The sequence below is a fragment of the Macaca fascicularis genome, chromosome 4 (genome assembly GCF_037993035.2).
Source record: "Macaca fascicularis isolate 582-1 chromosome 4, T2T-MFA8v1.1".
Lineage (NCBI taxonomy): Eukaryota > Metazoa > Chordata > Mammalia > Primates > Cercopithecidae > Macaca > Macaca fascicularis.
In genome coordinates, this window is record NC_088378.1 from 104,164,331 (window position 1) to 104,189,748 (window position 25,418).

At 38.5% G+C, this 25,418-nt stretch overlaps 1 protein-coding gene and 1 long non-coding RNA gene across 9 annotated transcripts in view; both read right to left on the reverse strand.

The window, feature by feature from the left end:
- The window catches only part of SMAP1 (small ArfGAP 1), a 185,250-nt gene that overhangs the window by 70,005 nt on the left and 89,827 nt on the right, over positions 1-25,418 (reverse strand). For 4 of the 8 annotated variants that reach the window (XM_074037694.1, XM_005552590.4, XM_065543862.2 and 1 more), the window contains 2 exons: positions 20,067-20,142; positions 7,905-7,985 (listed from right to left, as the gene is read on the reverse strand). In XM_074037694.1, coding sequence (XP_073893795.1) covers positions 7,905-7,985; positions 20,067-20,142 — 157 coding nt within the window. The remainder of the gene's footprint in view (positions 1-7,904; positions 7,986-20,066; positions 20,143-25,418) is intronic. The other 4 variants (XM_074037695.1, XM_005552591.4, XM_074037696.1 and 1 more) reach the window with 1 other exon arrangement.
- LOC141410101 (uncharacterized) lies at positions 20,796-23,522 on the reverse strand. Its single transcript, XR_012433674.1, has 2 exons — positions 23,434-23,522; positions 20,796-20,832 (listed from the first exon to the last, which is right to left on the reverse strand). It is a non-coding gene; the product is annotated as an uncharacterized lncRNA (long non-coding RNA).

Genomic DNA, 25,418 nt, shown 5'->3' on the forward strand with positions numbered 1-25,418 from the left:
AATCCTGTTATCTTCGTAAGCTGAGGATATATGTCACCTCAGGTCCACTGTGATGACTGCGTTAACTGTACAAATTGATTGTAAAACTTGTGTGTTTGAACAATATGAAATCAGTGCACCTTGAAAAAGAAGAGAATAACAGCGATTTTAGGGAACAAGGAAAGACAACCATAAGGTCTGACCGCCTGTCGGGTTGGGCAAAAAAAGTCATAATTTTCTTCTTGCAGAGAGCCTATAAACAGACGTGCAAGCAGGGAAGAGATCACTAAATTCTTTTCGTAGCAAGGAATATTGATATTAATACTCTAGGAAGAGAATTGCATTCTTGGGGGGAGGTCTATAAACAGCCCCTCTAGGAGTGTCTGTCTTATGCGGTTGAGATAAGGAATGAAATATGCCCTGGTCTCCTGCAGTACCCTCAGGCTTATTAGGGTGGGGAAAAAAACACTCTCTGATAAATTTGAGGTCAGACTGGTTCTCTGCTCTCAAACCTTGTTTTCTGTTGTTTAAGATGTTTATCAAGACAATATGTGCACAGCTGAACATAGACCCTTATCAGGAGTTTTTGATTTTGACCTTTGCCTTGTGATCTTTATTGGCCTCAGAAGCATGTGATCTTTGTTCTCCTTTTTGTCCTTGGAAGCATGTGATCTTTGTGACCTACTCCCTGTTTGTACACCCCCTCCCCTTCTGAAGTCCTTAATAAAAACATGCTGGTTTTGCGGCTCAGGTGGGCATCACTGTCCTACCATGATGTATGATGTCACCCCGGCGGCCCAGCTGTAAAATTCCTCTCTTTGTACTCTTTCTATTTCTCAGGCCGGCTGACACTTAGGGAAAAATAGAAAGAACCTATGTTGAAATATTGGGGTGGGTTCCCCCGATACTTCAGTCTATCACCACAGATTTTGCTTTGAAAAAAGGGGCAAATACAGTGATTTTCTCATGAGAAAAAGAATGTTCAAGATAGTGCTTGGGGACCACAGCCAACTGATTAGTGTAAGGCAGTAGAGGTAAAGTATAAATGGCATTATGAGCCGGGCGCGGTGGCTCAAGCCTGTAATCCCAGCACTTTGGGAGGCCGAGACGGGCGGATCACAAGGTCAGGAAATCGAGACCATCCTGGCTAACACGGTGAAACCCCGTCTCTACTAAAAAATACAAAAAACTAGCCGGGCGAGGTGGCGGGCGCCTGTGGTCCCAGCTACTCCGGAGGCTGAGGCAGGAGAATGGCGTAAACCCGGGAGGCGGAGCTTGCAGTGAGCTGAGATCCGGCCACTGCACTCCAGCCTGGGCGACAGAGCCAGACTCAGTCTCAAAAAAAAAAAAAAAAAAAAAAAAAATGGCATTATGATAGTCACAATTTGCATTTCCAATAAGGATTAGATATAATGTTAAAAACTTAAGAATTAAAAGTATCAACAATAAATCTTAAGAGCCAAAAGAGGAAAATGAAAAGAGGTTAAACAAAGAGCATTCATAAGGCATTCAGAGGAAAGAGATGACTAGAAACTGAGAACTGAAAGTCTACTGCAACTAAACACTAATCTTGCCCTTAGTTTCCTGACAGCAAAAAAAGAAAAGACAAACTGATGAACCTAGGGAAGGCAGCATGATAAACATGCAGAACTTACTCAAAATACCTAAAGGCTGCATTTGTACCTATGCCTTTAAAATGGTGTCTGATGCAACCTCTGTCAGACTAAATCCGCCGTTTGTCAATCAGGAAAGATAATATTGGCAACTCCTAGGCCATAATGTGAGAGAAATAATAAAAGTTCAAAGTGCTTTGCAACCATTCATATAAAGTTCAAAAACAGGCAAAAGTATGATGTTGGAGAGGGTACACACTAGTATAAAACTATTTCAAAAAGCAAAAAATAAAGACGATGATGATAAAAATCAGGATGTTAATTACCTTTAAGGAGAAGGGATGAGGGTATTTAGGAACAGTCACATGGGAGCTTTCAAAGTGGTAATAACGTTGAGTTTCAATATACATTACACAGTGATAGTCTTGTAAGTATTAAACTAGATATATATTTAATGTGCATTTCAGCACTAAAAAGAAAAAATGAAAGGCACTAAGAACCTAGAAAGCAACTTTGCAAACTATAAAGCACTACACAAATATAGCACATTAAAATTTTAGTGTTTGTTGTGTGATTTTAAAAAGAGGAAAGGAAAAACTTTCATCTTAGTTCAAAATTTTAAAAGAAATTCATAGCAAAGATCTTTATATTTGGGTCATGAATAAGCAACGTCTTCAACTGCAATTTTAAGAACAGGGAAATTCTAATGTAATTTCTCTTTTCAACCTTTTGTTTTATTACCCATTAATAAAAGGCAATGAGTGTTGTAATAGTAATTCACCAATTAGTGAAAGCATTTAAGCAGAGGACAAAGCTAACAAACTACTGGTATATTGCTTTGCAACAAAAGGAGAATACATGGATAGAATTTCCAGAATCTGGACAGTTTATATCTCAGTCTCCTTTAGACTAGGATTATTTAAAATTATGTTTCAATAATGTTTTTCAGGAACAGGATAAAAGTCAACATAAAGTTGAACTTGTGCTAAAACCTGAAGAATCTATATGCTTTAGTTACCAGAAGAGCATATGTCAAAAGTGACATTTTCCCTTGAACATTAAGGATATTAACATAGTCTAGCACAGAAGAGACCATCTAGAAAGTTGGGATAATTCTCAAAAAAGATCTTCATATCTACTCAAGTGCCTGGGCTTTACACTGGAAATAAGGAAGATCTAACCATTTAAGGATAACTAGAAACATTACCTATTGCTAACTCAACCATTTCCCAAATCAAAACCTTCATTTCCAAAACACAACTAACACTTTTTTTTTTTTTTTTTTTTTGAGACGGAGTCTCACTCTGTCACCCAGGCTGAAGTGCAGTGGCACGATCGCGGCTCACTGCAAGCTCCACCTCCCAAGTTCACACCATTCTCCTGCCTCAGCCTCCCGAGTACCTGGGACTACAGGCACCCGCCACCACACCCGGCTAATTTTTTGTATTTTTAGTAGAGATGGGGTTTCACCGTGTTAGCCAGGATAGTCTCCATCTCCTGACCTCGTGATCTGCCTGCCTCAGCCTCCCAAAGTGCTGGGATTACAAGCATGAGCCACGGTGCCCAGCCCACAACTACCACTTATTAAGTGCTTCTCATGGGCCAGTTGATAAGTACCTTACTGTCTAATGTAATCTTTGCAACAATTTTCTGCAATAAAAACTTTATCTACTGTCATCTTACAAATGAAGAAACAAAAAAGAAGTAATGCCCAAAGCAACACAGTTAATCAAAGCTAGTGGTAGGACTGAGGGACTATGGAGCCCAAACTTTGAAGTCTCACTACTCACTGTGGTCCAGTGGAGCTTTGCTATTTATTATTGCTGTTATTATTCCTTACAGTAACAGCTAATACTTTCTGAACCCTTACTACGTGACAGGCACTGTTGTGGCTCTTTTAATCCTCACAACAACTTTATGAAGTTAGAAATTTTATCCCCATTTTATAAGTAAAGAATAAATAGGATGTGAAAAATTTTATATATAAAATATTTTCTATATATTCTTAGTAAACTATGGTGCAGAAAGCAATGTGATAGAACAGTTTCAATAATATGTTGAGAAAGAGGCCGGGCATGGTGGCTCATGCTTGTAATCCCAGCACTTCAGGAGGCTGAGGCAGTCGGATCACCTGAGATCAGAAGTTCGAGACCAGCCTGATCAACATGATGAAACCCTGTCTCTACTAAAAATACAAAAATTAGCTGGGCATGGTGGCAGGCACCTGTAATCCCGGCTACTTGGGAGGCTAAGGCAGAAGAATCACTTGAACCTAGGAGACACAGGTTGCAGTGAGCTGAGACTATACCACTGCACTCCAGCCTGGGCGACAGGAGCAAACTCTGTCTCAAAAAAAAAAAGAAAAGAAAAATATGTTGAGAATGAGTTGCTTCTGAACCTCTCAGAGCTATTAGTCATTGCTATGGTTTGAATGTTTGTGTCCATCCCAAAATTCACATGTTAAAACCTAATCCCCAAAGTGATATTATTAGGAGGTGGGGCTTTGGGAAGTGATTAAGTCATGAGGATGAAACCTTCATGAATAGGATTCACACCCTTATCAAAAAGGCCCGAGAGAGATTTCCAGCCCTTTCCCACTATATGAGGGCACAAAGATGCACCATTTTAAGAACTAGAAAGTGGACCCTTCATGAGTCTTTCCAGCCTCCGGAACTGTGAGAAGTAAATTTTTGTTGTTTATAAGCTACTCAATCTATGGTATATTGTTAGAGCAGCCAGCACAGGTAAAGACAGTTATTTCTCAAGAAGGCCATTGTGTCATGAGTAGAAGTTTGATTTCCTAATCACCACAATTGGTGGGCACATATGAAATCACTAAAAACAAATCAAATTTGCTAGCTACATTTACTAGAGGGAGAGCATGACTTGATACTCTTTAACACTGGAATTCAGCTGTAAAAATACAGCTGTCAAGACACATGCACACGTATGTTTATTGCGGCACTATTCACAATAGCACAGACTTGGAACCAATCCAAATGTCCATCAATCATAGACTGGATTAAGAAAATGTGGCACATATACACCATGGAATACTACACAGCCATAAAAAAGGATGAGTTCATGGCCTTTGTAGGAACATGGATGAAGCTAGAAACCATCATCCTCAGCAAACTATCACAAGGACAGAAAACCAAACACCACATGTTCTCACTCATAGGTGGGAATTGAATAATGAGATCACTTGGACACAGGGCAAGGAATATCACACACTGGGTCTGTCGGGGATTGGGGGGTTGGGAGAGGGATAGCATTAAGAGAAATACCTAATGTAAATGACGAGTTGATGGGTGCAGCAAACCAATATGGCACATGTATACCTATGTATCAAACCTGCATGTTGTGCACATGTATCCTAGACCTTAAAGTATAAAAATAATAAAAATACAGCTGTCACCTACTCTGATTCTGGCAGTGGTATTAGGAGACAGGCTCTGAAGTAATATTAACAGCATGGGCTCTAAACTCATCATGCAGTTTGACCCACAGATGACTCCCATCCATAGAATCAAAAGCTGCTAAAAGATCTAAGAGTACTGTGAAAACCTAATTTGTTTTAAACTATTTTCTCAGCAAGAACAAAATACTGCAGTGTTTTGTATTTTAAAATAGTAGTTCTTGAAACCTGGTGGTTAAATGCACAAGTGACATAGTGAAACAGCTGACTTCCTGTGCAAGAAAACTGGTTAAACATTCAAGTCCAATAACATGGAGGTAAGTACATGCTGGGTTCATTATAATCAAACTATACTTGAGTTATTTAAATAAAAACATAGGGCTAGGTGCGGTGGCTCACCCCTATAATCCCAGCACTTTGGGAGGCTGAGGTGGGTGGATCACTTGAGGTCGGGAGTTCGGGACCAGCTTGACCAACATGGAGAAACCCTATCTCTACTAAAATTATATAATTAGTCATGTGTGGTGGCACATGCCTGTAATCCCAGCTACTCGGGAGGCTGAGGCAGGAGAGTCGCTTGAACCCAGGAGGCGGAGGTTGCAGTGGGAGGCTGCAATAAGCCGAGATCGCGCCACTGTACTCCAAACTGGGCAAGAGCGAAACTCCGTCTCAAATAAATAAATAAATAAATAAATGACATAGTTTCACACATTTTTAAGCGCTCTCTCTCTCTTACTACTCGCCTCCCCTTTTCTCTTCCCTGGGCCTAGACCTGTATATCCAACCACCTACTAAATAACCTCAATGTTCCACAGTGACCTCATACTTAACACATCCAACTTTTAATTCACCTCTTTCCTTTTCTGCTCAAACCTGTTCCTTCTTTTCAGCTTGTATCCTTATCTCACTAATTGGCACCATCATCTACTAAGATGCTCAAGATAGAAGCTGGAAGTCACAAGCCTTCCCAAAGCACCTCCACGGGACATCAATTACCAAACCCCATGGACTGTACCTTCTTAAGACCTCTCAAAATTACACTCTCTTGGCCAGGCGCGGTGGCTTACACCTGTAATCCCAGCACTTTGGGAGTCCGAGGTAGGCAGATCACAAGGCCAAGAGATCGAGACCATCCTGGCCAACATGGCAAAATCCCATCTCTACTAAAAATACAAAAATTAGCTGGGCGTTGTGGTGCGCACCTGTAGTCCCAGCTACTCACGAGGTTGAGGCAGGAGAACCACTTGAACCTGGAGATGGAGGGTGCAGTGAGCCCAGATCCCACCACTGCAGTTCAGCCTGGCAACAGAGCAAGACTCCATCTCAAAAAAATAAAATAAATTTTAAAAATTACATTCTCTTTTACATTCCCTGTTACTACTTTGGAGCATGTCCCTTCATTTTACACCTGGATTAGAATAATAGGTTCACTCTTTTCCTCACCCATCACCACAAAATTCATTCCCCATGGAGCCTGTAGTGTTACAACATGAAAATCTGATCCTGTCACACCCGCCCCCCAACGCTTAAAACTCATCAGTAAAAGTGCCCAAGCCTTCAGAATCAAACTCCTTCAGTGGGCTCACGAGAAGGCTCCTTCATGAGAAACAGAGGAGCCTGGCCATTCTACTCATATTTCAGTTATGCCATTCTGCTTGCAACTCCCCAAACACTCTACTTTGCCCATATGTTTTTTCACAGGCTAGTTTCCCTATTTGGAATTCTTCCTAATCCTTCCTTGTGTCTAATGCTTATTCAGAGCATAAGATGCATCAAAATGATGCCTCCTGTATTAACTGCAGTACAGTAAGCGTACTTCAATCACAGTCCATAATATATTATATTATAAACTGCTATATAGTTATCTGTTTTCTTGCCTTAGACTGTAAGCTCCTGGAGGGCAGGGGCTATATCTTGTCTTTGTATACCACACATCTAGCCAACTATTTATCATTTATCCCATGTCTATGGGAAAAAATGATAGTTGAAAGAATGCCTGGAACTAATTTATTAAGGCCAATGTAACAAAAAAAAAATAGGTAAAGAGTCAAATTAAAACTCTCAAATATTTGTAGGGATGACTTTAAAAATACACAGTGGTAGTATATGCACCCCAACCACTTCCACCCAAACTGCATTCTAACAGTTATCATTGATGATTCTGAACTCATGATCCCATAATACCCACGTTTTATCTGTATGGTGTTTACTATTGCTTAAAAAAGAAACTTGGCATTAACTTTGTTTAAGTGCTTTTAACAACAGAATTATAGAAAGAAAAGTTTTGGGCCGGGCGCGGTGGCTCAAGCCTGTAATCCCAGCACTTTGGGAGGCCGAGGCAGGCGGATCACAAGGTCAGGAGATCGAGACCACAGTGAAACCCCGTCTCTACTAAAAATACAAAAAATTAGCCGGGCGCGGTGGCGGGCGCCTGTAGTCCCAGCTACTCAGGAGGCTGAGGCAGGAGAATGGCGGGAACCTGGGAGGCGGAGCTTGCAGTGAGCCGAGATCGCGCCACTGCACTCCAGCCTGGGCAACAGCGTGAGACTCTGTCTCAAAAAAAAAAAAAAAAGAAAGAAAAGTTTTGTTTTTGTTTTTTAAAAGTTCCTGTAAGTATAAGATAGTAATGGGCACAACAACAAAAAACTAATTGCTTCTTAACTGTTGAGATATAGCCATGGCACCAATAAATCAGTTATTCTGAAATTAAATATAGATTCAAAGTTCCTTAATCATAGCTGTGGTATAAAAAAATTCTAGAAATTGCTGTTTTAATTCTAGGGATCATTCAAAATATAAGCAACTATTATAGTGTTTCCGAATGACACACTGCAAAAGGAAGTTAATTTACCATTTAACACTACATAACTCAGCTGGTTAAAACATTACCATACCTCCAATTTATTTTTGTCAACAGCAGCTTGCAGAGAAGGAGAGGATACCAAAGGCTGAAGAGGAGCATCAGAAGAGGAAATCTGTGTAGTGCAGGTGAAAAGTGAGGAGGAAAAAACAAAAAGAAAGTAATGAGAATTGACAGGCACAGGAAAGAAAAAAAACCCTGTATATTTTTGTGATATAGAAGCACTTAAGAAACATGTTAATAAAAACAATGCATCAAGAAATAAGTACTGCTTTTTAAAAATTTCAATTTGAAATTTATAAAAGGGTTTAGTACTGAATAATAAATGATTTAAAATGGATTTTACTAGGATATAAAACTTAAAATGTAGTCAGATAAGATCATACCAAAAGTATATGGAAAATAATTAAGCTTCTCTCACAGTTCATCTTTAGTCAATGTGACTATTGAAATACAAATGCTCTGAAACATGAAGACACACTGTCCCAAGTAGTAGAAGAGCAAAAATGGGTTTTTGTTTTTACTTATAATAACTTTTAAGAATGAAAAATAAAACAGAACTGAAATAGTAAAAGTTAATTAAAATTTTAATCAATTGTTTAAGAAAAGAGAAGAAAAGCTAGGAGAAAAAAAGAACAGATTAATGTAATATAACAGCTGAGCAGCAGACTTATTATAAAGCAATTTATACACTTCCTTCTTTAAGATCAGCAGGCAAACACCATTTCCAGTGCTATACTTGCTGAATTACCCCAAAGCATCATGAGACAGTTATATATGCAGCACAGGCAATTTATACACGAAAATGGGTTTCATCTAAAAGCTTTTTTCACACATCTTACTGCCCAATTTCTACATGCGTAGTTGATCACTTTAATGGAAGCATTATCTTCCTGCTCTCTTTACTGCCAAAATGTAACTGAAATACATTTATAAAATGCATAGATCTTTGAGGCCATAAAACTGACATCTCTATATTGCCCTATCATATCAATAGTGCCTATGAGGAATTTTTAAAACTAAAAGGAGCTATTACAGATAGGTCATTATGTAATGTCAAAGTAACACTTCTAGATGACAAGTTCTCCCTCAATCTGCTTGTTATTAAGTTAGTTATGGCAGTAATTCTCGAATCACAACACAAGACTATAAACTTTAGGGAATTTTCTTTTCCTTGCTTGCTCGCTGTTGGCTCTAACTGTGTAAGCTAGCCACTTAATGAATATTAATGCAAGTTACACAGGAGAGAAAATAAACAACACAAGAAAACGTAGATCTTGCATTTAAAAAAAAGTCAAAGCCGAGCCTGAAAGCCTGGTTTAAAACTGGTTTGTCCTATTGGATATTTACTTACTAGAAATCTTTAATTACTACTTCATATAGAAAATAAGAATAAAGAACTTTGGGAGGCTGATGCAGGCAGATCACTTGAGGTCTGGAGTTCGAGCCCAGCCTGGCCAACATGGTGAACCCTGTCTCTACTAAAAATACAAAACTTTAGCCAGGTGTGGTGGTGCATGCCTGTAATCCCAGCTACTTGGAAGGCTAAGGCAGGAGAATCACTTGAACCTGGGAAGCAGAGGTTACAGTGAGCCAAGATCACGCTACGGCACTCCTGCGTGGGAGATAGAACAAGACTCCATCTCAAAAAAAAAATAATAATAAAAGCCATAAGATCACTTAAGAAGACAGCTGTATCATAAGGACCTCTTTGCCTAAGCTCATGAAAAGCAGAACAAAAATATAAAAAGACAATACAGGCATTGAGTATGTCAAAAGCTACTAATCCTTAGAAAGCAGTAAGATAATTCATTATAAAAGTGCTTGTCCTCCATTTGAGAAGATGATAAACTGATGTGGCCACTTTTAAAACTCAGTAGCAGGAATATAAAATTCTATTCAATAAATATCAGTAATTTAACAACAACAACAAAAAATTTCAGACAGGGTCTTGCTCTGTCACCCAGGCTGGAGTACGGTGTGAAGATCATAGCTCACTATAACCTTGAATCCTGGGCTCAAGTAAAAACCTTTTTTATTTTAATCACTTTTTTTTTTTTTTTTTTGAGACAGAGTCTTTCTATGTTACCCAGGCTGGACTCAAACTCCTGAACTCAAGAGATCCTCCTGCCTCTCAGCCTCCCGAATAGCTGGGATTACAGATGCGCATCACATTTTAATACAAAAAAAAAAAAAAAGAAAGAAAAAGAATAAATGCTTTAATACCATGTTCCAGTTGAGAAAGAAAACAAACTTACTTAAGAAGAAAAACATCTAAAAAGTCAATGGACAGATGAACAAGTGAATCGATAACAAATCACAAACATAATGGAAGAAAAAAGACACAAAAGAGTACACAGTGTATGAAACCACTCGCATAAAACTCTAGAAAAGAAAATACAATCTATGGTGATTAAAAAAAACCAGATCAGTCACCAAGGCCACGGTTGGGGGCTGACTAGCAAGGGGCACAAAGAAACCTTCAGGAGTGACGGAAAGTTTCTATATCTTGATTGTGTGGTAGTGGTTACACAAGGATATGTATTTGTAAACATTCATTGATCTGTACCTTAAAATATCTACCTTTTATTATATATGAATTATATTTCAATAAAGTTACTCTTTAAAGTCATATTAGCAGGGTAATATACATTATGTGAGCAAGGAATAAACAGAAATCAACATATTGACAACTGGAAGCAAGTGACAGTACAGAACACAGGTAGATGAGGGAAGAAAAAAGAGCAGTGAAAAGGAGAAAATAAATACAGAGACACGAAAAGCTAGGTACGCGAGACTTCTTTCTAAATCTCTAGTAGGAAATCACCAATATCCATCTTCCGGATTAGTCCTCCTAACTGGTCTCCTTGCCCCATATCTTGCTCCTCTCCAAATCCATTCTGCATACCATGTCATTCTCGAAGTAAACCTGACCACCACAAATCACTGCTTAGAAGGTCTGAATAGTTTATATACACATTATATAAGGACAGAGTCCAAACTCCTTAATCAGGCCACAAGTGTCATCTACCTTACCTCCCTGTTCTTCCCTCCTCTGGCTACATTCATATCCACTCTGCCCAGCCATATACGACTCCTTCTGGTTCTCTAGTCTGCTTCTCTGAACTCTAGGGGCCTTTCCTCTTGCTAGTCCCTCTGCTTCAGAAACCCATGCTTCTATTAGTTCCTACCCATCCTTTAATTTTGAGTTAACACTGCCTCCTCTGGGAATTATTCAAAGTATTCCTTGATCTCTCTATAGAGCCTGGGGTAATATTACCTCTTAAAATATTTCCCTATTATGTAAGTTTTATCACATGTCATCTCTTATAAAGATCTAGTTACTTATCAGTATTCTTTGTTCAACTAAAGTTATCTGAGGCAGATATTAATTCTGTTCTGTTCACCATCTTTAGTACCTGACATTCAACAGGTCTCAATAAATATTTTCAACTGTTACAGGAAAAGAGGAGGAAGAAAGCATCTCAGAAGGAGAACCAAAAGGAGGCTCAGTCTCAGCAACTGCTCTCTGAAAGTTCATTGGCTTGCTAACATACTTTTCTGAAATCCCACAGAAGTTATCCATATTTACTTTCAAATTTAGAATTTATTTTGTAACTAGATATTAATTCCATTTCACTGGCTCCTAAGTACTTTTATACAGATAGAGCATAAGACTCTGACCTTATAAAACTTTGCTGGAAATTGGTGGTGTCAGTGAATTCAGTAGTCATATTTAAATGTCCTTCCCAACTCCCACTCACCCTCTTCTATCCATGAGATAATATGTGGTAGAAATCCAGTAAAGACATTCTTCAGAAATAAAATGAGTTTTCTTCAGAAATAAAGTGAGTTTAACAGTCCTTCCTTCAATTATTCTTAAGCTCAGACGTTCTTCGCTAGGCCACCATCAAAGTAACCTACATGTGAAAAAACTCCCAGAACACTACAATTGTCCTCATGCAAAAGAAAAACTGACCATGCAAAACAAGTTCCTGACTCCCATCTACAAGAATAAGGTGAACAAACACCCTTTGAAAAGGTATAAAGTAATTGAAGGCCATAAAGCATAATGTTTAAAATTTTCTTGATGAATTTTTTGAAATATTTGCTACTATCACCCTTTTAAACAGAATAACGCTATGAAAATTAAATCTGTGGTCCAAAACACTGAAAAAGATGCAGTCACTGAAAAACATCTTACAGATTAATTGTTGGCAATGGATTCCTTCAACCTCATTTTGGAAATTCCTGGATATGTTTTCTAAGTAGAAATTTTATCACAGCAATTCTTAAATGGCTATCTCATGAGCTTTTAGTATAGAACGAAGCTCAAGTTTTTCAGAAGTCTTGGAATCATTTTAAATATATGATTTCCAATGTCTTTTGCATTTCATGGCATGACTTGGATTAAAAAAGCTGAAAACATACACATTTACTAAATTAGTACATAACCCATAAAAAACACATCAATGAAACTCATCAGTAGGAGGATTAAAAGACACTGAAAACTTAACCAAGTAACCATAGCTACCAACTGTATAGAAGAAGCCTAAATCTTAATATTTAATATTTTAACTTTAAAATCTTTGGCCAAGTCAGTTAGAATTCTGGAAAACTTAAAAAAAATTTAAGTCCTTCACTTGCTCTATTGGGGTGTCCCATAATTAAGGGGCTGATTAAAATGTGGAGATGTGGAGAGATTAATGAAACAGAACTCAAGCCAAGATTTTTCCAATGATATAAACTCTTAAAATTGAGTATTCATTTTTCTTAATTATCTACCTGATTACAGTCATTTGCTGCCATCACAATAGCTTATTTTGCAAGCAGTTATGTGCTAGGCACCCTACTAAGAATAGAGTATACTTTATCTTAATTCTTGCAGCAATACTATGAAATTCAGACACTATGACATCCCTGTTCCACAGAAGATGAAGCAAACTGTAACGAAAAGAAGTAACAAAGAAAATCAAGCAGAAACCATGTTCTTTTACATTAATCTCAACTCACCAGCTGAAGAGACACACAGACAGGATGGGGCAGGGGGAGAGAGAAAAACTGCTGGAGGAAAAGAGCAAATATGTGGCAGTTCAGCCTCATCTACCTAAGTCCTCTTGCATCTCCTAAACGCACTTAAAATACTTAGTTTCCCACTGTGATTCACTACTGGTAAATGAGCAAGGGGAGGAAGACAGACAGGACAGATTTCTCTTTCTCTTTTTTGAAACAGGGTCTTAACTCTGTTGCCCAGGTTGTAGTACAGCGGTGTTATCACAGCTCACTGAAGCCTCAACCTCCTGGGCTCAAGCAATTCTCTCACCTCAGCCTCCCGAGTAATTGAAACTACAGGCACACTCCACCACGCCCAGCTAATTTATTATTATTTTTTGTACAGACAGGGTCTTGCCATGTAACCCAAACTGGTCTCAAACTCCTGGACTCAAGCGATCCTCCCACTTCAACCTCCTAAAGTGCTGGGACGACAGACGTGAGCCACCATGCCTGGCCAACAGGACAAATTTCTGCAAAGTGTTTCAAATTTCCCTGTCACTCAATGAAATCAGGTAGAACAAGGGAGGTAGACTCATTCTATATGACCATAGTAGGCAGAATTCTGACAGCCACTAAAATTCCCACCCATATAACACCAGCCCTGTGATTGTGGACAGGACTGCGGTAAATCAAATAATGAGCAGGCCATGTGTGGACGAAAGCAAATGTCAGATTCTGACTTAAAGCCTGCCACCAGATGCAGTTGTACAATGGAAGTACATCAACTCACTTGCCACTATAAAGCCTGTCACCAGATGCAGCTTAATTGTCACTTACTACTCAATGATAGGGTTTTGATATGAGTCTGCATGCAACTGATTTATTATGGTCTCTGTGCAGTCAAACCTCTCTCCCAATGTTGATCTGTGTTTCTAGCCATTCCCCAGCACTACCATCACTGCTTCAGCTCTACCTCGGATCATCAGGCAATACATTCTCACATGGAGCACATGACCTGGATCCCTCACATGCACAGTTCTATTCAACATGCTCTATTCAACGCATTGAATAGAGCACTAGGGGAGAACAGTAGGATTCAGTAGGGAAGAGACAAGGAAGCTCAGAGGCAGAGAAACTCGAAATGGCAGCAACAAGAGGGAAGCAATGCAGTTAGCCAAGATTGGCCAGAAGCCAGGAAGGACTCCCCATCATGGTGGCAAGGTAAGCAAAAATCCCTAACAGTCCACATTCCCACCAGAGCCCCTACAATCTTAGCTACAGGAGACTCCTTCAGCCCTCACAGGCCCTGAACCTAGTATAAGGAGCTGCCTGGAGTCCACGCAACCACACTATCCCAGAGAGAACTCATGCTAGATCTCAGCCACCCACTGGGACCAAGCTGCTGCTGCACAGTGCCATTTTGACAGTACCGCCAACACTAGACTACATCCAGCCCTGAAGCCCATACTCCCAGCATCTTGACATCCCTGGGATCTCCCAATGCACTTGACATCTTCCTGGAAGGCCTCAGCATCAGAACACCAGCTAGACTCAGCAGTGTAGTCAAGTCCCTGGCACCTGAGTCCTGCAGAAGCCTACACCCTGGAGAAGAGGCAGTCTAGCACATCAGGGAGTCTGCTCCAGGATATAAGGAGCTGAAGCATGTGCTCTCCAGACATGAGAGCCACCTGCCTGGGACTGCCACCACAGACAGTGCCCCTGCCCCTTCTAGGAGCAGAGCCATTGTGTATCCACGTACACTGCCTGGAACACCAATGCAAGTACCTGCACATGCTGCCCAGGGACAGCATGAGAACTGACTGGCCTGGTTGGCCACCATCCACACACGTTGCCTGTGCAGTGGACAGGACTGAGGAATGGCTTGCCCCTATCACTGTCAGTGCCCATACACCCAGCCCAGGGACCCAAGAAAGGGCCTGGTTAGAGGTACTCCATGGCCACCATATATATCTGGAAAGGCCTCCTAGATGCCTGAGAACAGGTAGACTCGGAGCTGCTGCCACCAACACCAGCATGGACTGCCCAGGGGCCTAACAACCGACGTACTCAGACTGTCACTGTTGTTGGCACCCTCCACCTGGGGACCCAAGAACCCTCCCACATAGCCACAGCCACCACCGCCCACATGACCCAACTAGGGGCTTGAGGATTAACTCATTTGGGTCCTATGACATCCACTGCACGTGCCCACACAATCTGCTCATGATCAGCTGGGATTTATCTCAAGCATGTATAAATGGTTTAACATATACAAATCAATAATGTGATATATTACCTCAACAGAATGAAGGACAAAAACCTTATCATCTTTTCAATAGATACAGAAAAAGAATTTCATAAAATTCAACATCTCTTCATGATAAACATTCTCAACAAATTAGGCATAAAGGAACATACCTCAACATAATAAAGGTCATATATGACAAACCCATAACTAACATCATACTGAATGGGGAAAAGCTGAAAACTTCTAAGAACAGAAATAAGACAAGGATACCCACTTTCGCCACTCTTATTCAACATAATAACATAATATTCAAATTTGAGGGGGTAGATGTCCCATTTTACATTATGTGATTTTTATACATTCCATGCCTGTATTAAAACATCTCATGTCTCCCATAAATATATACACCTACTATACACCCACAAAAATTAAAAATTATTAAAAATAGATGAAAGACTTAGCTGGGTGTGATGGCTCATGCCTGTAATCCCAGCACTTTGGGAGCCCAAGGCAGGGGGATCACTCAAAGCCAGGAGTTCGAGACCAGCCTGGCCAACATGGCAACACCCCATCTCTAACAAAAACACAAAATTATCCAGGCCTGGTGGCATGCACCTGTAAGGACAGCTATTTGGAAGACTGAAGCAGGAGAATCACCTGAACCCAGAGGCGGAGGTTGCAGGGAGCTGAGATCGCACCACTGCACTCTATCTAGCCTGGGCGACACAGCGAGACTCCATCTCAAAAAAAAAGAGAAAATTAATTATAAAGACTTAAATAGGAGACCCAAAACTATAAAATCAGAAAATATAGGAAACACTGGTCTAGGCAAAGATCTTATGAATAAAACTTCAAAAGCACAGGCAACAAAACCAAAAATAGAAAAATGGGACTACATCAAACTAAAAAGCTTCTGCATGGCAAAGGAGACAATTAACAGAGTGAAGAGACAATCTGTAAAATAAGGGAAAATATTAGCAAACTGCTTATCTGACAAGAAACTAACATCCATAATATACAAGGAACTTGAACAACAGCAAAAAAAAAAAAAAGGTTAATAGGCAAAAGATCTGAATAGACATTTCTCAAAAGACACAAAAATGGCCAACAAGTATATTAAAAAAGGTCAAATCAATAATCATCAGAGAAATGCAAATCGAAACCAAAACAAGATATCTTACCACGGTTAGAATGGCTTATTATCAAAAAGATAGAGACTGGAGAGGATGCAGAGAAAACAAAACTCTTAGACACTGTTGGTGGGAATGTAAATTAGTACAACCACTGTGGACAATATGGAGGTTTCTCAAAAAATTAAAAACAGAATTACCATATAAGCCAGTAATCCCAGTACAGGGCATTTATCTATATGAAAGGAAAGTAGCATATCAAAGATACCTGAACCCCCATGTTTACTGCAGCTCTATTCACAATAGCCAAGACACGGAATTAACCTAAATTTCCATCAATAGATGAACAGATTTTTAAAGTGTGATATATATACACAATGGAATACTATTCAGCCATAAAAAGAATGAAATCCTATCATTCACAGCAAGATGGATAACCCTGGGGGCTATTATGCTAAGTGAAATAAGTCAGGCACGGAAGGATAAATGCCATGTGTTCTCATTCTTCTGTGTGAGCTAAGAAAAACGGAACTCGTGGAAGCAGAGGGAAGAACTGTGGACGTTAAAGGGTAAGGGAGAGCAAAGGATGGGGAGAAATTTTTAACAGATGTGACATTACAGCTAGATAGGAGGAGTACGATCTAGTGTTCTGTAGTATTGTAGGGTGAGTACAGCTAACGATAATTTAGTATATATTTGCAAAAAGTTAGAAGATACTGAATGTTCCCAATACGAAGAAATGATAAATGTCAGCAGGGCGCGGTGACTCACGCCTGTAATCCCAGCACTTAGAGAGATCGAGGTGGGCAGATCACGAGGTCACGAGGTCAAGAGATCAAGACCATCCTGGCCAACATGGCAAAACCCCATCTCTACTAAAAATACAAAAATTAGCTGGGCGTGGTAGCACACCTGTAGTCCCAGCTACTCAGAAGGCTGAGGCAGAAGAATTGCTTGAACTCTCAAGGCGGAGGTTGCAGTCAGCGAAGATCGTGCCACTGCACTCCAGCCTGGCAACAGAGTGAGACTCTGTCTCAAAAAACAAAAAAAAAGAAGAAGAAGAAATGATAAATGTCTCTCTGTGGATACCCCTTAAGTACTCTAGTACTCCTGGAATACCTTAGGTATAAGGTACTTTTATTTTTTTAAATCTGTTCCTATTTCCACTATGATAAATGTCTCTAACAATCATGTCCTCTTTGTTTTGGTATCCTAGGAGATTGCGAGCATAATAAGTGATCCAAATTTATTTGGATGAGTGCTCAATCTATTACTGAAGATGAAACACTGAACAGAAATATGCAATTCTCAGTAATACATAAGATTAATTACTTGCTCACTGATCACCATGAAAGAGGAAAAAATACTTTAAATCTGCTACAATATAAATGTATTTATTATTACTTTGTTTATATTGGAATAGGTGGAATACATTTTCCCTTGCGTTTATTGTGACTTTTGTAAATCTTTCTGCATTTTCATTTCAATAGTACTATAAACTCAGAAGTATATACTGAGGTAAACAAACTTTTACCTTAAAATTTTTACTCTCAAGCCTACAAAAAAAAAAATGGAAGAAACTGTTGAGTGAATACCTCTATAAACATCACTAATATTAGTCAAACACTAAATTATGCCATATTTGTTATCTCTCTACAGACACAAACACACAAAGCTGCTAGGTTTCACCAAACCACTTGAAAGTGTTAGGTATCATGGCATTTAATCTCCAAGTGTTTTATTCTACCATATATCTTATAAAGGAAGGAATTCTTACAACTAAGCATACCATTATTACACCTTGAAGGGGGGAAAAAACCCAACTCAGTAACAGCTGCCATCCCAAAATAAAACTATCTTATACATTACTATGTAAAAATAATTTCCTAAATATTGCTAAAAAAAGAAACATATTACAAATATAATTTTAAAATTTATATTTTAAAAGTGTTTAATATAAAACAGTATGTTCTCTAAAATAAACTACAATGATTTCTTAATATTTCATATGAAAATGCATTATACTTTTAAGTTAGTCCTTTCCCCCCTCAATGCTTACAGTGGCCTTAATTTTATAGACATTATAAATATTCTCAATGCTGTTAATTTTTAATCAATCATTCAACAGATTTCCTCTCTTATATCCACTGTAAATGCAGCTCCAATGCTACACACAAGGATATCTTTGCTCTAAAATACACACTAATGATATTTAAAAACTTATTTTTTTTTTTTTGACACAGAGTCTCACTGTGTTGCCCAGACTGGAGTGCAGTAGCACAATCTTGGCTCACTGAAACCTCTGCCTCCTGGATGCAAGCAATTCTTCTGCCTCAGCCTCCCAAGGAGCTGGGATTACAGGCATGCACCACCGGGCCCGGCTAATTTTTGTATTTTTAGTAGAGACAGGGTTTCACCATGTTGGACAGGCTGATCTCAAATCCACCTGCCTCAGCCTCCCAAAGGGCTGGGATTACAGGCATGAGCCACCATGCCCAGTCAAAAAAAAAAAAAATTTTTTAATAAAAAGAGATAGGGTCTCACTATGTTGCCCAGCAGCCTGGTCTCGAACTCCTGGGTTCAAACGATCCTATCACCTTGGCCTCCCAAAGTGCTGGGATTATAGGCATGAGCTACCATACTGAGCTGACACTTAAAAACTTTTTAAACAAGGTTTTTTTATGGCCAAAGATAGCATATTAAAATATCCTAACTTTCTTAGGATTTGACTGAATTTTTAATATATTGCTTCTCCATTTGGGCCAAATAGTAAACCAGTTTGTAGGAAAAATGAGATGAATCTATTTCCATTGTCTCTAAACTGCATGACGGATGACTTCACCAAAAGATTAACTGGTTTACAGCTTATCAATCTGGGAATCAAGTCCAAAAACATGATTTCAACAATAAAGGCAATTAGCCTTAGACTATAATTAACTTGGATGAGAAAATTTTTTAAAAACTACAAAGAAACAGCTGATAAAACATAACAGTCCTGTGTCATTTAACAATTGGGATACATTCTGAGAAATCTATCATTACGTGATAGCATCATCGTGCAAACATCATAGAGTGTGCTCATACAAACCTACATGGTACAACCTACTGCACACTTAGGTAATATGGTAACATCTATTACTCCTAGGTTACAAACTTGTACAGCATGTTACTATAGTGTAGTATACTGTAGGCGATTCTAACACAATGGTAAGTATCTGTGTATGTAGGTATAGGTAAACATAGATAGAGTACAGTAAAAATAAGGAATTATAAACTTATACGACCAACGTTGTATACACACTCTGTCATTGACTGAAACGTTGTTATGGGTACCTGATGGTATCTGATTACTACTGTAAAGACTCAACTATTAGAAGTATCAAAATGCTTGCTAATAACAAAAATGTAAATGCCATGTTTTAATATATTCCTGGGCTACTGGTTTCATTTCTCAACAGATCAACCAAAGAAAGCCCTTAGAGGAAGATATATTTGCCTTTTTTCTTTTTCATACATTTCTAGAATCTAGGGAAAAAATTTTCTCTCCCACCATTTTCAATTAGTGGTTCTAGCTTGCAAATTTCAAAAATCAACTCAATTAAATGCCATGTAAGTGGTTATTAGATTTAGAATATGTTCCTTTCTAAATCAAGAGTTCTGTTCCGTAAGAGCTCAACATTATATAACCAAAAAAGTTCCAATATTCAAATGTAAATATATACAACTAGTATATTTTCACAATAAATAAATAAAGCTGTATTGCATGTTAAAAGTTTGAGATCTAGTCAACAAACAATTGATGAGACATGAAGGTTTTACTTACATTTGTAATAGCTATGGCATTTTTATCGTAGTATTTCTTCTTTTCATATTTATCTCTGATGAAAAATTCCACTGCTCTGGAAACAGATAACTTAAGGAAAAGCATGAATTCAGTGATATGTACACTTCCCTTTATTCACTCCTCTCCACAAAGTTGGGACTCTAATTTTCGTACTCCTCAGTCTGTGCTCTCTTTCACATTATTTCTGCAACTACGTTCTGTAAACTACTTTTCTTTCTCCCAAAGAAGTCTACCTCTTTCAGGAAATTTTCTCACTGAACAAAAATCATCCAAACTAATTCTAGAAAGAAAAGTAAATGACAATTCTTAATTCCTACATCACCACCACCACTATCACTTCATCACCAAACTTTAAATTTAATTCAGGTTCATTTGGGGTTTTTAGTATAAGTAAAGAAATTAACATCTATGCAAGTACCCACACTGAGTCAGACATTGTGTACTATATACACTGTACACACTCCGGGTCCTTTAATTCCTCCCACACCCCACTAATGTGCATATTATTAGCTCCATATCATAGATGAAGAATCAGCAACTTGGAAAGATTAAGCACTTGTGATTCCAAAATCTAAGCTCTTTTCCACTATATATGCTGTCTCTGGGCACATCATATAGGATTCCATATGTATCAGAAGAACAGTGGCCAATTTTATCCTTGCAAAGTTGAGAAACGGGAAAGTCAAGATGCTAAAGCCAAGGTTAGTCTTCTTTAATTTCTTGAAGTTGTCTGGACTCATCTGACCTGTTAACAGAGTGAGTAATTTATACTGGGATTGAGTGTTTAGAGTCACGTGACATCAGTAACTTCTCTTACCACTTGTCATATTCCACTGAAATGGACATTCTCACATCAGGGGTTCTTAACCTCTTTAGTGACATGAGCTCCTCTGGTACTCAGGTAAAGCCTGAGGACTCCTTTCTGATAATTCTTTTCAATGCATAAAACACACAGAATTACAGGAAAAAAAAAAAACTAATCACACTGAAATATAATGTCTCTGTGGATCCCCAAGTTAAGGGGATCATTCTATTCAAAGGAAAAGTTACCTGGGCAGTAATACAATACAGTTTCAGTCAATAACCATTAATAAAAAGTTTTTAAAAAGCCTTTTAAACTGACAGTTGAGGCAACAGATAATAGAAAGGGTTGACAGACCACACAACAGGTCCCAGAATAATGTTGTTTTGTTATGACACTGATGAGACAAAAAAATTATTTCTAGCCGAGCCACTGTTTGTGTAGACTTTGCGAATTTTCCCCTATCTATTTGGGTTTTCTATGGGTACTCAAGTTTCATCTCATATCCCCAAGATATGCACATCAGGTTATTTCACATGTCTAAATGGCCCAGTATGAGTGAGTGTGGGGTGTATGTAAGTGTACCCTGCAATAGAATGGTGTCCTGTCCAAGATTGGTTCCCACCTTGTAAACTGATCAGCTGGGAGAGGCTCCAGCCACCAGCAACCCTAACCTGGAGTAAGCAGGTTGAAAAATGAATGAATAAATATATACAAAATTATTGCAAAAAAAAATGTGTCAAGTATACAATCATACAAATGCACAATAAATAAATGATGTAGTAAGAAAGTGCTCAGCAAGTCCATCATATTTGTTATTGTTTTTCAACTTCATGATGGTAGGAGGTGCTCATTACAATTTTTGCTTTACAAACATTTATTCTTTGATTTGACCCACCCCCACTATGACTATCACTCACTGATTCACTAAAAATTGGGTAAATAATTATCTCACTTGTTTTTATTAATCTTCCTTAAATGTATGTATACAACTCACCTTTATTTCAAACTTTGGTATTAGACATGTTACAGGTCTTTATTTAGAAATGTGATATATTTGTGACCAGAAATATGCCACAGGAACTTAACTCTTGTTTATATTAACTAGCCTAGGGTGAAACTGGTTTCATTACATGTCATTTTGCTTAAAGTTGTGGTTTCTAAGAATCTATCAAAGACATTAAGTGAGGCTCTATATGGTGGTTATGAAAAGAATTGAGGCATTATGAAAGCACTCACAGCGGGCCAGGGACGCAAGTTGGAGAGAAAATCTAAACATTCCATTTATTAAGAGGAATAATTGGATGTTGCTTATAAAGACAAGTTTTCTGGCTGGGCACAATGGCTCTTGCCTGTAATGCCAGCACTTTTGGGAGGCCCAGGTGGGCTGATCGCTTGGGCTGAGGAGTTCAAGACCAGCCCAGCAACATGGCAAAATTCCATCTCTACAAAAAAAATACAAAAATCAGCTTGGTGTGGTGGTTGTATGCCTGTAGTCCCAACTCAGGAGGCTAAGGTGGAAGGATCATATGAGCCTGGAAAGTCAGGGCTGCAGTGAACCATGATCACACCACTGCACTCCAGCCTGGGCAATGGAGTGAGACCCTGTCTCAAAATCAAAAACAAAAACAAAAACACTTGGAAGTAAAACTACTCCTTTATCCATGGGCTGCAGAACAGATGTTGTATTGAACAGGCATGAAACGACATGTTTGTATATCTCCATCGGAGCTCTTGGGTTACTAGGAGCATTGTCAATGAGCAGTAACATTTTGAAAAAAAAAAAAAAAATCTTTCTTTCTGAGCAGCAGGTCTCAACAGTGGGCTTAATGTATTCAGTAAACCATGCCGTAAACAGATGTGCTTTCACCCAGGCTTTGTTGTTCCATTTAGAGAGCACAGGCAGAATAGATGCAGCTTAATTCTTAAGGGCCTTAGGATTTTCAAAATGGTAAATATAACATTAGCTTCAACTTAAAGTCACCAGCTGCATTTTCCTAACAAGAAAGCTTCTTGTCTTGAAGCTTTGAAGCCAGGCATTGACTTCACTTCTCCAGTATGGATGGCATCTTCTTCCAACAGAAGGCTGTTTAGTCTCCATTGAAAATGTGTTGTTTGGTGTAGTCACCTTCATCAATTATCTTAGTTACATCTTCTGGATAACTTGCTCTTTCATCTTGATTTTTATGTTCTGCAGATGGCTTTTCTTAAACTTCATAAACCAGTGCGAACAGTGGCTCATATCTGTAATTCCAGCACTTTGAGAGGGTAAGGCAGGAGGATTACTTAAGCCTGGGAGTTCAAGAACAGCCTGGGCAATACAGCAAGCCCCATCTTTATAGAAAAAAAAAAAATTAGCTGGACATGGTGGTGTGCATGTGTAGTTCTAGCTACTCAGGAGGCTGAAGCAGGACAATTGCTTGAGCCCAGGAGACAGAGGCTGCAGTGAGTTGACTGCCCCAGTGCATTCCAGCCTGGGTGACACAGTGAGAACCTGTCAAAAAAACAGACAAAACAAAAACACAAAAAAACTCATGACTCAACCTATGCTAGCTTCAAACTTTTCATCTGAGGCTTCCTCATCACTCTCAGCCTTCACAGAATTGAAGAGAGTTAAAGCTTTGTTAAGGATTAGACTTTGGCTTAAGGAAATGTGGCTGGATTGAACTTCTATCCAAACCACTCCAACTTTCTCCACATCAACAAAAAGGCTGTTTTGTTTTTTTTATTATTCATGTGTATACTAGAGCAGTACTTTTTAATTTCCTTCAAGAATTTTTCCTCTGCATTCACAACTTGGCTATTTGGTGCAACAGGCCTAGCTTTCAGCCTATTTTGGCTTTCCACATGCCTTCCTCACTAGCTTAATCATTTCTATTACAGCTTTTTGATTTAAAATGAGCACGGTGAGACTCTTTCTTTTACTAGAACACTTGGAGGTTACTGTAGGTGTTAATGTTGCATCTCACAGAATAGGGAGTGCAGAGGAAAAGAAGAAAGGGAACAGCTGATCGGTGTAGTCAGAATGCAAACTTTTATAAATTAATGAAAACCATGTATTTATGTTACAATTCTGTTATAACATTTGCCACCTTACACTGGTGCAGTTCACAGTGCCCTGAAACAATTACAACAGTAACATCAAAGATCACTGATGACAAATCACCATAAAGATATACTAATTATAAAAAAGTTTGAGATACTGTAAGAATTACCAAAACGTGACATGGAGACCTGAAGTAAACATGTGTTGTTGAAAAATATGGCTCCCATAGACTTGCTTTGCACATGGTTGCCCCAAACATTCAATTTGTAAAAGAAAAGAAACAAAAAAAAAAGGTAGTATCTGTATAGTGCGAATAAAGCAACGTGCGATAAAACAAGGTATTCCTATGTAGAATACTACGATGGTTTTACAAATACCAAGTTTGTGAAAGTTAAGTATGTCAAGTATACAATCTTCTGGAGTTGAGTACAATACTAACATCTGGTAAAATTGTATGTTGCTGTGAATTTTCCAAAATAACAGATATCTGTGAAATCTTAATTGATATTTAATGTATTTTATATAAATAATTCAAATGCAGTTGAGAGTCTCATTTCTGTTTACAATAAGAAATCCTTTCAGAAATTATCTCTAAGAAGTATACATCTTAAAAAAATTATAAGAAGCCAAAGTTGGTATGTTTGGTACATAGTGTTTTTTAAAGATATAAAAATAAAGCATTAGGGTAGAAGAATTTACTGGAATCTTTCTACTTATTAACATAAGATCACTTTTTATACTTTTTAAAAGGCAATCCAAGTACACTACAAAGTGAATTTCTAAATTCCATGGGAGTCACCCAAGGAAGAAATCTAGTTTGGAAAACATGCCGTATCTTTGGTTGTGCTCAGTTCCTACATGCTTCCTAGAGCAAGAATGTCTCACACCATCCTTATGTATTTTTGTACAAGGTCCCAAATGCAAGCCAATTCTGTACTATTAGTTCACCTAAAGAAACAGTTATTTATCCCACAGGTTAGCAAACTTTTCCTTGAAGGCCCGGAAAGTAAATGTTTTAGGCTTTGTGGGACAGTTGGTCTATGTTTCAATTACTCAACTGTCCCTTTATAGCTCTCCAAAGCAATCACAGAACATTCATAAATGAATGTACATGGCTGGGTTCTAATAAAACCTTATTTACAAAAACAGGCAGCTAGCTCACAGGCCTGTAGTTACTGATTCCTGAATTCTATTCAATGCTAGAGAGCAAAGAACAGCCAAATGGATTAACAGGGAGACATGTGTCTGTAAACTGTCATCATAAACAATCTAAGGATTTTTGAAGGAAATTTTTACCATAGTTTTGCATTATATGTTGACATTCCCAAAGAAGATAGTCTCCAATGTACAGCCTCATTTCCAGTACAAGTAGGCACTTATTATTTCCCCAGCAGTGATTGTGACCTTCAAGTTAGCTAATCTATTGAACCTGTACCTAGATATGTAAAAAGATAGTAATACTCACCTCACAAGGTTGTCAAGA